Source organism: Mus musculus, chromosome 1, assembly GCF_000001635.26.
Source record: "Mus musculus strain C57BL/6J chromosome 1, GRCm38.p6 C57BL/6J".
NCBI lineage: Eukaryota > Metazoa > Chordata > Mammalia > Rodentia > Muridae > Mus > Mus musculus.
Window position 1 is genome coordinate 4,897,910 of NC_000067.6, and position 15,255 is coordinate 4,913,164.

At 41.8% G+C, this 15,255-nt stretch overlaps 1 protein-coding gene across 5 annotated transcripts in view; it reads right to left on the reverse strand.

Annotated features, from left to right (window-relative positions):
• Positions 1 to 11,663: 11,663 nt before the first annotated feature.
• The window catches only part of Rgs20 (regulator of G-protein signaling 20), a 160,727-nt gene continuing 157,135 nt past the window's right edge, over positions 11,664 to 15,255 (reverse strand). For 3 of the 5 annotated variants that reach the window (NM_001177795.1, NM_021374.5, NM_001290372.1), the window contains 2 exons: positions 14,405 to 14,639; positions 11,667 to 12,753 (listed from right to left, as the gene is read on the reverse strand). In NM_001177795.1, the coding sequence (NP_001171266.1) occupies positions 12,565 to 12,753; positions 14,405 to 14,639 (424 nt within the window). In that variant the 3' untranslated portion in view covers positions 11,667 to 12,564. Of the gene's footprint in view, positions 12,754 to 14,404; positions 14,640 to 15,255 lie in introns of all 5 variants that reach the window. The other 2 variants (XM_011238400.1, XM_006495554.2) reach the window with 1 other exon arrangement.

Genomic DNA, 15,255 nt, shown 5'->3' on the forward strand with positions numbered 1-15,255 from the left:
CATGTTTTTTGTCTTTTTAAATTTTTTTATGTTGAAACAAATCTGAAAGAGTAAGCCAGTCCCAATTAAATGGTTTCCTTATAAGAGATCTGATGGCTTCCTCTGGCCTGAGTACACTGCACACATGTGGTACATAATCGTGCGTAAAAGAGTCCTGCACATAAATAATTTTTAAAAGTTAAGATATTTTTGAGGTTGTTGAGATTGAAAAGGTAAATGTTTGTTGTTTTAGAACACCATAGGTCTGGGTAGAGTAGTCCTTCCTGTACCTGAGAGCGTGTCAGCAAGCACCAGAACATGAGTGTGCTTTGACTAGGCTCATCCACCTCTCCTTGAGTTCGCTGCTGTAAATGTCCGAGTTAGCCACATGTTACAACTTTTGGCAGGAGAATTATGGTTTGAATGAGAATGGTTCCTATGAGCTCATATTATGAATGCTTGGTCAACAGCTATGGAACTGTTTGGGAAAAAATAATAGATGAGACCTTTTTGGAGGGTGTTTGCCACTGGAGCTGTTGGAGTTTGTCAAAAGACCCTTAAAGAACACAGAGACCACCGCCATCGCTGCAAAACACATGAAGATTTTTATTATTCCAACATGTTGAGGACTCCCCTCTCAGCATGCAGGTCAGAGGAGAGACCAAGAGCAAAGAAAGAACACACTTTTTATACCTTCGTAAGGAGCAGATTTGAGCAACAGGATTCTCATTGGTGTAGCAAGTAACCCTTTCAGGCACTGGTTTGTATAGTGACTGCCTCTGGCCTAGTGACTCACTTTGCCCACATGGTGGGTTATTATGATTTGGTCAGCAAAGTAATAGTACATTTTGAATTTATGGATCAGCTATTAACATCATGGGAATTCTTGCAACAAGATCAAAGTGGTTTGTGATCTTTGTCAGAATTCAGTGTGGAGCAGGAGAATTGCTATTCTTATTTCTCTGAGAACAGCTATTATTGTTTTGGTAGCTGCAGGCTTAATCATTTTGACCGCTAAAATTGTGTTTTTACATTTGTCTAGTCAGCTAGCTTCCTTACCTGGCTCTGCACTTGGCCTGTTAGTTCAGTTGGAAAGTCCTTTTCAAAGGGGGAAGGTACTGGGTGGTCTTGAATTCATTTTGGATATTACAGAGCTGAGGTTTGAAGTTTCAAAACATGCAGAGAGCATGCGAAGCTTGTGGATCAAGATGTGAACCCAAAGATACTGCTCAGTGCCATGCCTGCTTTCCTGCTGCTGTGGTCCCTGCCATGGTGGTTATAAAATAGCCGTCTAGAACTATGAACCTCAATTTTTTAAATAAATGATTTATTATAGAATTAGCAAAGTAACTAAGACATGAAGTAAGCTATGGGTCTAGTAATGTTCTTTTAACTTTCAGACAAGGACTCCCAAGCTATGCTTTCTTATTGGTCTGTATGTGAGGGCATTTCCAATCCTGGGATTGACAGGTATAATTTTGGGATACTCTTGTTAACACTTGTCAGTATACAAGTTCGTTGGATAAAGTGATCAGAGAATGAAGTTTTATTATTGAAAAGACATGCTTAAACTTGTCATATCAAGAGCCACCAAGGTAGGGCTAGAGAGATGCCTCAGCAGTTAGAGCATGTATCGCTTTTGCAGAAAACCTGAGTTCAGTTCCAAGCACACTGTGTTAGATGGCTCAGAACTATCTGTAACTCTAGTTCCAGGGGATCCAACATCATCTTGCTTCTGTGGATAGAGGACTCATACGCACCTACCACTTCATACACACACACACACACAGTACAATAAATCTTGAGGTGCCTCAGTGACCACAGCCTAATTTAATAATGAAGATCTGAGTAGGCTTAACAGGTATCAACAACATCATTTTTAAGTGACCCCTTTTTCCTCTTTGATTTTAAATTTGGGCATGAAAAGAACCCTGGAAAGTGTGGGCTATTTTGTTGGTGATGTGGTGATAATGAAAGAGGAAAACAGACTAGCCACTGGTTTTAATGTCATGATTGTAAATTAAAATTTCTCTTTAAAATATACTAATTTTGGTGGGGTTCTTATTTCATTGTTGTGTGTGCCATTTTAATAGGTTTTTAAAAGTTAATAGTAACTACGTTTATAAGATAGTGCATTTATCAGGGCTTTTAATATATCAAGATATGTATGCATACACGTGCTCTCGCATACATACACACACATGAACCACACTTTAAATTAGGCATACCAAAAATAACATTAGCATGCAATAAAAGCAGTGTGTAAACAAAGTGGCTTCAAGTTATTAATTACTTTGAGAAATTGTAGAGGGCCACCAAGTTTCGTTTTGTCGTCTTAGACAGAGATTGACATACATGAGAATATTTTTTTATGGACACATGGTACATGAGCAAAGTAAAAAAAAAGGCTTGTATCTGTCTAAGGAGGCAACAAAGTTGACTCTTGGGGGATCTATAAACGTACCTCTTGTTTTACTGTCTGCCCAGCTTCTCATTGAATATTTTCAGTTGTGTAGCACAGTCTTGTTTGAAGGTGTTCTAGGAAAGGAGACAGTTACCTTTCTTTGACAGGCATCTGGGTCCTTGGATGTCACATGTGACCATAGGATGGCAGGGAACAGTATTCATGTGCTTTATGGCTTGGGTCTTTGTTTTTGAAGCAGCTGTCCTTAGTTTTATCAGAGAGATTCCTTGGATGGGCCTGGCCAATGCCTACAAGGACAAGCCATCTGAATTCCTTCTCATTTTTCCTATTCCTTTTCATTTTCCTTCACACTGAAAAATCGGTGTCTTACAGCTGACCTGCTAAAGCTGTACAGATTCAGGGCTGACAGGCTCATGAAATGGTGGCCCACAAGAGTTTTTGCCTTTGAGAGGTGATATTCAGGGTGGTAAATCTGAATGCCTCAGCCTGTTGAAAAATCAGGTGGGATTTTCTTTCCTTCCTTGAGTATGTGCCTGTTTTGTCATGAACTGGTTTAATGCAGTTTTCCCACCTGTACTGAGCCTGTCGTTATCATGTCTTACTTCCCTTTTGGTGGTTGACAGTCTCAGGCAATTGGTGATTTCCTGATCTAGGAGAACTTATACCCTCCTGACAGTAGAGTTTTAAGTAAATAGTTTATGCATTTTAATTCTCAGAATGAAACAGGATTCCTCTATTTCCCCCAGGGGTTGCAGCAAATAGAACAGTGTTGGTTTGTATATGCTTGGCCCAAGGAGTGACACTAGTTGGGGGTGTGGCCTTCTTGGGATCGGTGTGTTGCTGTTTATGTGGGCTTTAATATCTTCTTCCTAGCTGCCTGGCAGCAGTCTTCTAGCCTTCAGATGAAGATGTAGAATTCGCAGTTCTATACCATGCTTGCCTGAATGCTGCCATGTTCTTGCCTTAATGATAATGGACTGAACCTCTGAATCTTGTGAGCCTGCCCCTTAAATGTTGTCTTTACAAGAGTTGTTGTGATCATGGTGTATATTCACAGCAGTAAAACCCTAAGACGAGAGCCCAGTATAAAGGCTTCCATGTAAAATTATAAGCCAAAGTCAAAGTCTGAAGGCCACAGGTAAGTTGAGATGAATCTGTAGTGAAGGTTCCTTATTTTTCCTCCCTTCCTTACTTGCATTTTTGCAGGTCCATGACTGAAAAGCAGTCATGGACTCTTAACTGTTCATGTGCTTCTGCTAAAGGAAAATGTTGAGGGGATAATAGAGAGATGACAGGAAGTGCTGTTTATTGAATACTCAGCCTTGGACTGAGTATCCTTTTCTTTGGTAACCTAGATAAATAGGAAAGTAAGAAAATGGGGTGGAACTCTGTAGAGTAGAGGAAGATACTTCTGAGACCCACTGCCCAGGGCTTTCAATTTCGAAAACAACATTTGGGAACAAATGAGACTCATCTAAGAAATCAGGTGTCCTCTTTTGGTTTTTCATAGGATTGCCCCTTATCCCAGAAAAAGGCCATGAAGGTTTGGGATGGGGACTCTGTCTGGATGTGCCTCTGACCTATCTGGTGGTTTGAGTAGGAATGTCTACTGACCTCCAGAGCTTGCCGGGTATTTTCAAGAACTCTGGGGCAAGTAGAATGTTGCGGAGAAGGAACAGCTAATGTTGATTAGCTGGTGAGATGGGTACCTTTGTTAAAGAAACAAGGAAAGGAATACTATTACTCAGGGGTTTTTTGTTTTTGAGACAGGGTTTCTCTGTGTAGCCCTGGCTGTCCTAGAACTCACTCTGTAGACCAGGCTGTCCTCGAATTCAGAAATCCGCCTGCCTCTGCCTCCCAAGTGCTGGGATTAAAGGCATGCACCACCACTGCCTGGCTACACTCAGGTTTTTGTTTGTATTTTTTGAGTTGATATATTTTTTTAATGCTTCAAATTGATATAATAATTTTTTATTGGGTATTTATTTCATTTACATTTCCAAGTTGATTTTTTTTTTTTTACAAGATTAGATACATGTAGATTCTTTGGTCCAGGGACAAAAAACTGGATCAGGAACACTTGCATAGTGGGAGAGGAAAGGAGAGAGAGAGAGAGAGAAATGACTTTCTCCCATATTTGGAGTGTGAGCTTTTCTGGCATGTGATCTGTCCCTTGTGTAGCCCTGATGCAGAAGGGTTTCCAGCCTTTCTTTCAACTGACTTCTTTCTTATATTTATCTTGATGCCTCTGGAGGCCCTCTTCTCTTCTGACACAGGACTAAGCAACATTTGTCCTGTCTATCTTGTTTTACTGAATGTAATGTCCGTAGGATTCAGCCACCATCAAAATCAGCAGAATTTCCTTTTCTATGCATGAATACGCCCCCCCCCCCATGTGTGTGTGTGTGTGTGTTACAGACCACGTTTTCGTTTTCCACTAGTCCACCATTGAGTATTTCACAGCTTAACTCTTGTGATAGCAATGCAGTAATTAGAGGTTTGTATTTCTTTTCAAGATCCTAATTAAATTTCTTTTGAATAAAAATAAAAATTGAGATAAGATTTCTGAAATGTATAGTAATAATTACTCTATTTTAAATTTTTGAGTACTTTTGTGATGCTTTCCAATGTTCTCCAGGAATACACAGATTCCATCATTTCCTCCGTTTCTCCCAGAACTTGTTACTTGTTCTTTTGTTTGTATGATGTCGAGAAAAGGTCTGACTTTGTAGTTCAGACTGGCCTTAAGTTTATTATCCTCCTGAGTCAGCATCTGAGCACTTAGATTACAAGCCTTGCCCCTTGACACTTGACTATTTTTTATTTTTCTGAAGCCCACTCGTTGTACTGGATATGAAACACTTATTAACGATGATAAGCTGCTTTTTATTTGTGCATCTTTGGAGAAATGATGATTCAAGTACTTCTACTTGACCTATTTTAAAGCCAGGTGCTTTTGTTTATATTGTGTTATGGAGTTACATATAAGGTGTATGCATGTACCACACATAGTGTTGTTGTGGGGTACTCGCTAGAGAAGACGGTTTGGACATGGCTTTGAGCCAATAGAGCGTCATTGTTAGCCAGCCTCAACTATACAGTGTTTGGATCCCAGTGAAGCACCAAGCCTTTCTCGGGACGAGCTCTTATGCACAAAAAACAAAACAAAACAAAACAAACAAACAAACATATTCTGGGTTGACATATTTCAGTTACCAAGAACAGTTAGCCAGAAGTAGAACGGTAGAGGCCAAAAAGCAAATTTAGTACATTTAGATACTTTTGCAGAGCTGTGGGCTTTGATGGATTAGGTGTAGTTTGGTTTTTTTTGTTTTTGTTTTTGTTTTTGTTTTTGTTTTTGTTTTTTTTTTTTTTGGTGTTTTGAGACAGGGTTTCTCTGTGTAGCCCTGGCTGTCCTGGAACTCACTTTGTAGACCAGGCTGGCTTCGAACTCAGAAATCCGCCTGCCTCTGCCTCCCAAGTGCTGGGATTACAGGCGTGCACCACCACGCCTGGTGGATTAGCTGTAGTTTTATTTTTCTTTGTTTGTTTGCATGTTTAATTCTGGTTGTCTACTTTAAAAAAAAATGGCTTATCTATTTATTTTATGTATATGAGCACACCATTGCTCTCTTCAGACACACCAGAAGAGTGCATCGGATCCTGTTACCACCATGTGGTTGCTGGGCATTGAAGTCAGGACCCCTGGAAGAGCAGTTGGTGCTCTTAACAGCTGAGCCATCTCTCCAGCTCAGGTGTAGTTGGTGGTTTGCTTTTGTTTTTTGTTTTTGTTTTTTTGGCAGATGTTTATATAAACATACACACACATGTGGGTGCTTGGGTGTGTGCACTCCGAAAGGCATAGGATGATGCAAGACGGCTTTCTATCACTTTCCCCCTTATTGCCTGTGTCAGGCTCTCTCACTGAATGGAGACCTGACATTTTGGCTAGGTTAGCTGGCCTGCAAGCTACCGGGATCCATCCCTATGTCCTTCAGTGTTCCTAAGTTCTTATGTCCAAGTACATTGGTACTGGGGATTAGAATTTAGGTTTTCACATTTGCAAGGAAAGTACTTACCCACTGAGTCACTTTTACACATGTTTAATATATAAATGGGCAGATGAATTTAGGGAGCCTGCCTGGCTTGAAATGGCTTAAAGTGGGACACAATGTCAGACATGGCTTTAAAGGCTGATGTTTCCAGATGTCGTTATAAAAACTGGTGGTCTCTGGCCTTCTAGCTCACTGACTGTACTGAACGCTTGCTGATAACTTCTAAAAGATTCTAAAAACTTTCTTAACTGATTCTATGGTTTAAAAACACTGGCTTCTTTTCTCTCTACCTCTGTACTTTATTAAGCATTGTAATTCTCTGTGCTTTATTTAACTCTATGCTTTAGGCAAACTAAAACTTACTGTTCTGTGCTAAGAACTTAACTCTTTACCTGTACTTTAGTAAGTGCTGATATCTAGCAATTAACACTGTTTAACAGCAGGGGATTAAGTGAAAGGATTTATTGCTGCTGCTCCTTTCTCAGGTGAATCAGCCAGAAGCCCCTCTGGCTAAGCTGGTTAACTCTTTGTGAACCAGAGAAAAAGGAAAGGAAAAGAATTAAGATGCATAATACAGGCAAATATACACATACACATTCAAACATGCATACACCCACACTCTGGTCAGGCCTGACTGTCACAATCAATTCCACAAGTATTCAAGCATGCTTACATACATACACATATACCTACACACAAACATATAGACAAACAGACATATACATTTGGATGGATGGATTGATGGATGAATGGGGCAAAGCTCCCCAAGCCAAACCATTCAATCAACAACTTTATTTCTGTTCTCTGGTCTTTTTATACTTTCTTAGACAAAAAGTTCCTTAGAAAATTACCTCAGAGATAAAATGTTTTATAGAATGGGAGTTACAGAAGGATGTTGATATTAAGTTCAAAGCAGTGCTTCATTATAATATACTTATTATAAGGTCAAAGCTACAGTTTTTACGTGGCTTTGCCTTATCATAGTGCATAGCTGTAACTTTATTCTTGGACCTAAATATCTTTCCTTGAACACAAATTTGTCCCAAGTCTATTTCTCTTTTTAGTATAATTATGAATGCTTATTGAATTTCCTACTATGCAGCCTTTACTTACTATCATGAGAAGTGGGAACATTCTATTCTTGATTCTAACTTTATTACATGTCTCTAGCAACTAAGACCATTTCTAAAAACTTTTTTTCTAAAATTATTTGAATCAAGACAGGACTTCTATAGCATCATTATGTATTTATCTATATAACATCACTACAAGTTAGTACATCTTCATAAGTGTAGAAATCTGCTTAAAAGGGGGTGAGTCAATACCTTGTGATTGTTATTAATAACAGGTAAAACATATTAATAGCAGGAATCTTTCCTCGGATTTAATTTTCTATGCCTTGCCTAGAGAAGCAAATCTGTTGCAGATTTTAGTCCATGGTGGATCTTTCTCAGGAAGATCAGCTGCTAGGTTTTAGCTTTTCCTAGACTAGCTCTTGACAGATGCATACATAGTGTTTGAGCAGGGTCTCCCACTCTATCCATAGGCAGCTTTCCTTCTGTGGACTGTTTCCTGTGTAGACAGGAAGTGTTTGATTCTCATGTACTGCCATTTCTTCATTTGTTTTTGTAGCTTCTGCTTTGGCACCATCTTCAAAATCCATCAGCAACGCTGAGGTCATTTCTGTTGTATTTTTATATAAGTGATTTACAGTTTGGGGCCTTAATATGTGAATCTTGAATCATTTTGAGTTGGGGTTTGTGCATGGTATAACATGAGGATGCATCTTCATCAGTAATTCCATTTTATCAAGCCCATCTGTTACAGACCCATCTCCCTGTGATGGCTCTTCTTGGTTGTCCACTTGACTGTATATCTGAAATGAACTAAAACTAAAAAAACTAGAGGTCACACCTTTGAGCAATTTTTGTGCAACTTGAGATGAGAAGATCTACTTCAAATCCGGATTTTGAGGTTGGAAGACACACCTTGAATCCAGATATTTAATGCAGATCTAATCTGGGTCATGCCTTCTGCTGGAAGCCTATATAAAGGACACAGGATGAAAGAAACTTTTGCTCTTTGTCTTCTTGCTCTCATCTTGCAAACAAGTCTATTCTTCTCTGCCTTTATAACCTACTCCTTTGGGATTCCATCATATACTCAAGACCAGCTGAGACACCCAGGCTCATGGACTAAGTAGCTACCGGATTCTTGGAACATATATTCATAAATGTAAGTCCCTTTAGGCACATGAGTGGCCAGGCCCTTCTACTATCTATTCATGCCAAATGGCAAGGAAAACTTTCCCTGACATGGACTCCCTTTATAAACCTTGTAAACCCTCAAGGCAGGAAAGTGGCCAGGCCCTGCCTTGGAACTCCAGCAACCCGAACCTGCCCCCAAGACATCCCTCAAAGCACCAAGAGTCCTTTTCTAAAAGCTGTAACTGTCATTTCCAGCCCTGAGGCAGTAGAGTGGCCAGGTCCCACCTTAAAAGAAAAAAAAAATCCCACCAATCTTTGAAGAGGACAATCCACCAATCCCTGAGCTCCCCCAAGCTCAGGACTTGAAACCCCACCAATCCTTATCCTGGAAAGCTCTGCCCTGGAAAGTTCCACCTCCTAGAAATCCTATATAAGTTCTGCCTACTGCTCAGTTCCCTGCTGTCTTCTCACCCAATCAGAGGCAGCTGCCCTCCTAAGTTTCTCCCTCCCAATAAATCTCTTATGTGAGGTTTGTTGTGTGGTGTGACTTTGTGGTAATCCTTGGCTCCTGACTGCCTTCAGATATGCAATACTTAAACTCCCCCCTGAAGACTTCCAACTTCCACATTTCACCCGTAGAACACTAACTGCTCTAATGGACCTCTTCAGTATTCATTGGCTTTCAACTCCTAGCTTTCCATCTGAGTTGTAACATAGCCTCAAACTCACAGAGATGCCTCTGACTCCTGTATCCTGGGATTAAAGGTGTGGGCCACCACTGGCTGTGTGGGGGCTCTTCTTAACAGTCATAAAGTGAGATGTGCCGGGTCAGAGAAGGAAAGAGAAAAAAAGAGAAGTGAGAAATGACCAGCCTTGGGAAGAATACACAAGAAGAGAAAATCCAAGTGAGCACCAGCTGAACACTTAAAAAACTGACTGGATTATGTGAGGTAAGCTTAGAGGGTGAAGGTCAAGATTAAGACAAGCTGAGTATCCCTCATTTGTGAGATATACCAGATGTCCAGACAGAAGTTGACTAAAATTCAGGAGGGATTTCAGACCAGACCCTGACTGGTAGATATTCAGTACATTTTAAGTATATAGGAGGGACACTAGGGAAAAGTAAGCCAAATCCAAATTTCAGGAGCAAGTACTCTCAATAGACAGGTGATAGCAGTGATTATCATGTTGTAAGTATTTTCTGTAATCTACATGAGTGTGTTCTAAATCCTCACACAGTGCTATTATTACCCCACAGTGCTACCAAGAAGACATGCCCAAAGAATGTTACTTACTATTCTCATCTACTGGCATGCTTATGGAGTTGGGGTAACTCTGGCTGGGGAACCCCTGTGCTTTGTCTACTTGTTCTACTATTGAAAGAGGAATGGAGAAGAATTCAGGGAGTACACAGAGCTAGGAGGACCCATAGAAGAGATGGGAGTAGGGTTTCCAGGAAGAAATCACCCATGATAGGAGGATAAGGTTGGAAATGATGTGCTCTAGGGCCACAGATGCCCTACTAGAACAGTCAGAGCACCTTTCTGTTTGAGTATGAATAGGGAGATGGGGTGGAGGCAGTAGGGGGATGCTGTGAAAGCCTACTGAAAGAGTGCTAACTGTGCTAACAGATATAGGCTTGTTCTTATGCATGAAATAGAGCAAGCTTACAGTGTGGGAGAGCAGACCAAGCTTAGATAAGTAGACGTTGCCTTATCCCTAGGAAATGCTACTTTCCCTCTCCTTGAAACATCTGTTCTTATGCCATATCTGCATGTTCTTTCTTCCCTCTTACAAGGCAAATCCTTCTAAGCCTTCTTTGAGACTCAGCTCTCTGCCCATGCACACAAGGGCTTGTCAGCAGTCTTCATGCTTTACCTCCCCAAGGATTCTAAACTGTCTGTGCTGAAAACCAGTCCTCCATATTAGAATCTATGCTGTAATTGTTAATGCAGATTCTTTCTGAATAGTTCATCTCAGCTTCAAATTCAAAATCCTGCTCCAGCTTCCTGTGTGCCAGAAATGCAGGTATGTGCAACTACACTTAGCTCCAAGCCTAGACTCTTGGCCATGCAGGTCCCTCTACACAAATGAGTATCCTTATATATGTCTTACAATTACCTTATACTTTACATGTCCTTAACTGTATCATTTGGAGTCACTCAAATAGCCTCTTCACCTATAGTAACTATTGGCAGGACATATACAGTCTTGTTCTATAGAGTTAAACTCTGGTGGAACTTCTGCTGAAATCTTTATATAACCCTTAAAATTCTTTGCGCTGGGTTTGCTCCATTCTAGGTCTTATAACAATACATTGTAGGTACCATTGGCACGTAACCCATTGGAGAATCGCAGTTATGGCCTCTGTTCAGTGAAAATAATGGTTGAATAAAATGGGATCAGAACCATATGCAAGAGACTGGCACCATGAAAAGTACAAAGCTCATTATTCTCTGAGATGAGTTGAAGGAGGTGAGGAGGGATGCTGGGATGTGTGTATTCATGGGTTCATACACAGAGTAAGGGGTGAGGGACAAGCTTCATGAAAAGTTAGAGGTGAGATGGTTTGTTGAGAATGAGGGAAAGGAGTCTTATTTGGGGTTGAGCTGAGTAACAAAGCCAATGAGGCTGATGCAGGACCAGGCAAAAGGGAGGCCAAGACTTCTCTACAAGGTTGGAGCTGGTGTGTTCTCTGTAAATTAAGTGTCTAACCTGAAATCTGTCCAGTGTGTTATATTTCCCATTTGTTGTAGACATGGGATTGTTCAGTGTGGCTTAGGTCTATAACTACTTTTACCTGTAAACTATGAAGTCATCCTATTTGCTGTGATTAACATAATATCTTGGAATCTAAAGACAGAACACTCATCTGGATGGTGAAAAATGGATTGCATGCATCCCTACATGATCTGTGTTCCTCAGAAATGCCAGATAAAATAATACAAGATTGAGAGAAAACTCTTGTTGTTTTCAGGATGAAAATATCCACATATCTTTCATTAAAAATTAAAATATGTTTATTTGAGAAATTGTGAACATGACAAGCTTTGGACTTCAAAATTCACTCTTCAGCTTGATAGATTCTGATAATACAGTCACCCTTTCACTTAAGTGTTGTTTTCCTTACTAAATGTCTGAGAGTGACCCACCAAGAGCATGGTTTGTTCCACCAACCATAACAGATACACGTACGTATGTACACACACACACACACACACACACACACACACACACACACACACACACACACTTGGATGCATGCATGCACAGAGGGAGGGAGGGAAAGAGGGAGAGAGAGAGGGGGAGAGAGAGAGAGAGAGGGAGAGAGAGAGAGAGAGAGAGAGGGAGAGAGAGAGAGAGAGAGAGAGAGAGAGAGATTTTCCATTTTTTACAAGGAATAGTCACATCTTTGTGAAATATGACTCTCAGTCCTAGCATGGTACCAAGTGAAGTATTCAGAATGAAGGAAGGCTTAGTTGAGGAAGATTTGAATGCCGTTTCTTTGGAGGGTAATACAGTATTGAACTCATGCAAAAGAAAGTGTTCCCATTTGCTCTTTGTACATCTGTGCTGCAGGCAGAACAGAGACTAGTACATGCTCTGCCCTTGAGAACATGCTACTGTTATGTGAATGTGAGCACACTATCTTTCTAAGGCAGCCTTACCCCCACCCCTTTTTTCTCATACCCCCCACCCCTTTTTTTCTGATAAGTATCACTAAAGGCAGTTGTAGTTTCCATTGTGAATCTATAGCTTTCTGTGGAGGAGGAATCTGTTATTACAACAGTCCAAGAATCACTGTAGCACAAGACACCCTATCGCTAAATTCCCTGTGCTAGCTGTAGTCCATGAGTTATTTTCTTGTTTTGTTAATAATAAATATATTTGAAACCACCTATGCTTCAACTGTTTTCTCAGCTAAGGACGTAAGCAAATCCTTATAGACTGTGGAGTTCATGAAGCGGGGATAGGAGTCTCTGTGCATTAGAGTGTAGATCTGCAGTTGAGCGTCATCGAATATGTGCTGGGATGGATCCACCATGTTTCTGTTGATAACCTCTCGTACTCGGGAGTCCAAGCTGACCTGTGGAGAGAAGCAGCAATTATTTCTGGTTGTAAATTCATCCAAATTCCCCGAGTCATTTTGTCATTCAAAAGACCCCAAAGCAAACAAAGTGTTCTAACAGTCTGAGCCCTAACTGTCTGCACTGCTGAGAGAAACAGGTGAATGAAAGGGGACACCCTTGGAAGGCCTGGGAAGCAGATTGCTGGCCCAAGGCCAGAGAACTCAGCAGGCCATAAAGAAGTCAGCTTACTATTTCTCTCATGTTGGAAGGAATGTTAGCTCCTTAGAAAACCACACAGCTGTGCTTCTTTAAATGCGTGTAGGATGGCCTGTGAAGATAGAAGGCAGCATGCATAGACTCATGCCTGGTAATGAAGACAAAACCCTGGGCACTGCAGGTTTCTGCCCGACTAGAAACTGGGTGTAGGTTTCTGATGCCAGTCCAGGTTTAATAGGAAACTGTCTGTAAAGTGGAGTGCTCAAATCACAGGGCCTGAAAGCCAGTGGCATCCCGGTTTCTATCCCAGCTGTCCCTGCTGTGAAAAACACCCGAAAAAAAATTTGCTCAAGATAGGGGGATAATTTTATTTATATGGCACTGTGCTTTAGACTGGAGAACGCTGACTCAGCATACGAGCAGCCCTGGGTTCACCCTTAGAACCGCAAAACAAAGGAAACCCAGTAGAAACATCCAGTAGTTGGATGGACCTGAATGAGACCATGAAAGGTAGCATGATCCCTGGTTGAGCTAAGGCTAGAAGCCCTGGAGACCCCGAAGGGACTGTAGAAGCTTTGCCTGCTCCCACGCCGCAGCCTTTCATAGATTTGTGGCCCTCAGTCATGTAAGAGCAATGCCCCAAGCCCCTCCACATGTAAGGAATGTGACCTGTGGTCACATAGGTTCAAGACAGCTCTCCATGTAGTGGGGTACATAGAAGAGGCTTGGAGGGCATAGCCAGTAAGCGTTCCTTCCCAGACATTCCTCCCTGCAAAAGGTATTTACTCAGGCCCACCCCAAGAAGGGTGGTATGGTTTTACATATCTACTTTCCACCATGGCAATAAATGATTTGAAACCACAGACTATCTCTTTTCATCGGGATCTGTCATGGGGAGCCATGGAGAAGGCCTTTGCCTACAGAGCCACTCTTTAATGTCTTGTAGAAGGCCTCTCTCCCAGCCATGACAGCCACCAAGCCCAAGACCGTTAAGCCAAGGACTCTCCCTGAGGGACCAGCAGGAGCTCCCCCTTCTCCACCCTCGCTGCCCCAGGCTAGGTCTAACCCCCCTGCCCAGATTCTGTTCGCAGCTCTTCCTTGATTTCCAGTGTTCCCTGTGTGCCCAAGAGCCTGAGAATCCCGCGGCCCCAGCCTCTTCTTAGGTCTGGGTGCATCTGAACCAGCTGTACTGTGCCTTAGACTATGCTTTCCCACCCCTGGAATGGTGTCCTCTGGCTTCCATAAGACCCAATACCTGCCAGAGATGGCATGGGGTAAGCACAGTCAAACTCCCACATCCAGCCTCGCCGGAGCTCTGACAGAGTGGACACAGGACCCACCAACCCTACAACTTGACCCACCAACCCTACAATTGAGTGGACAGAGCCCAGGACTGTGCAAAAAGACCAAACACAACCGGCAGTTTAGCGATGGCTCTAATGAGACACACACCTCTTTAGGAGAGAGAATAGAAATATAGTCCTCATAGATTATCCTTGCTTTCTCCTCAATAGTGCTTTTATTAGCTTCCCTTTTCAGTTCTTCACAGGCCATCCAGAAGAGCATGTTTTCTTCACTGAATTCTGTTCGAAGAAATTCCCGGAATGCATTTCTTCCGGCTGGAGTGACCATCAGGTTATCAAAAGACTGGGCCCAGGCACAGACTTCTTCCAGAGTAGGCGTGGGGCTGAGCAGTTGTCAAACGAAAAGGAAGAAAGCAAAGATGTTACTAGTGGTGATCCAGCTTTTGTCACATAGCTTTCCATCTCTGATATAAAACACTCAAACATTTGGCTCTTTGGGAAGGGAGAGCACCGTTTTTACTTCCTTGAGCCTTTGTCAAAACACAAGATAGATGCCTGCAAATGGCTTTGCTGCTAATGGCTCTGCTGCTGTTAAAGGCATGAGGCACCACAGTCACCACACTGACTTTTTGACCAACCTTATGGCCATACTTTGTTTACATCTGGGCACATCTGACAATACCTTTTTTTTTTTTTTCCTGAGGCAGGGTTTCTCTGTGTTGCCCTGACTGTCCTGGAACTCACTCTGTAGACCAGGCTGGCCTCGAATTCAGAAATCTGCCTGCTTCTGCCTCCCAAGTGCTGGGATTAAAGGCATGTGCCACCACTGCCCGGGTCATGACAATATCTTTAAACTACAGAAATGAAAAATCCTTTAACCACTTGACAAAAACTTCTCAATTATTCTTGACAGAGCTAAGTCACACTTCACACAGGTCTACCAGAATATGTAATGTCCACTAGATATTCCTCAAGGTTCATGTAATATTTGCAAGAGAG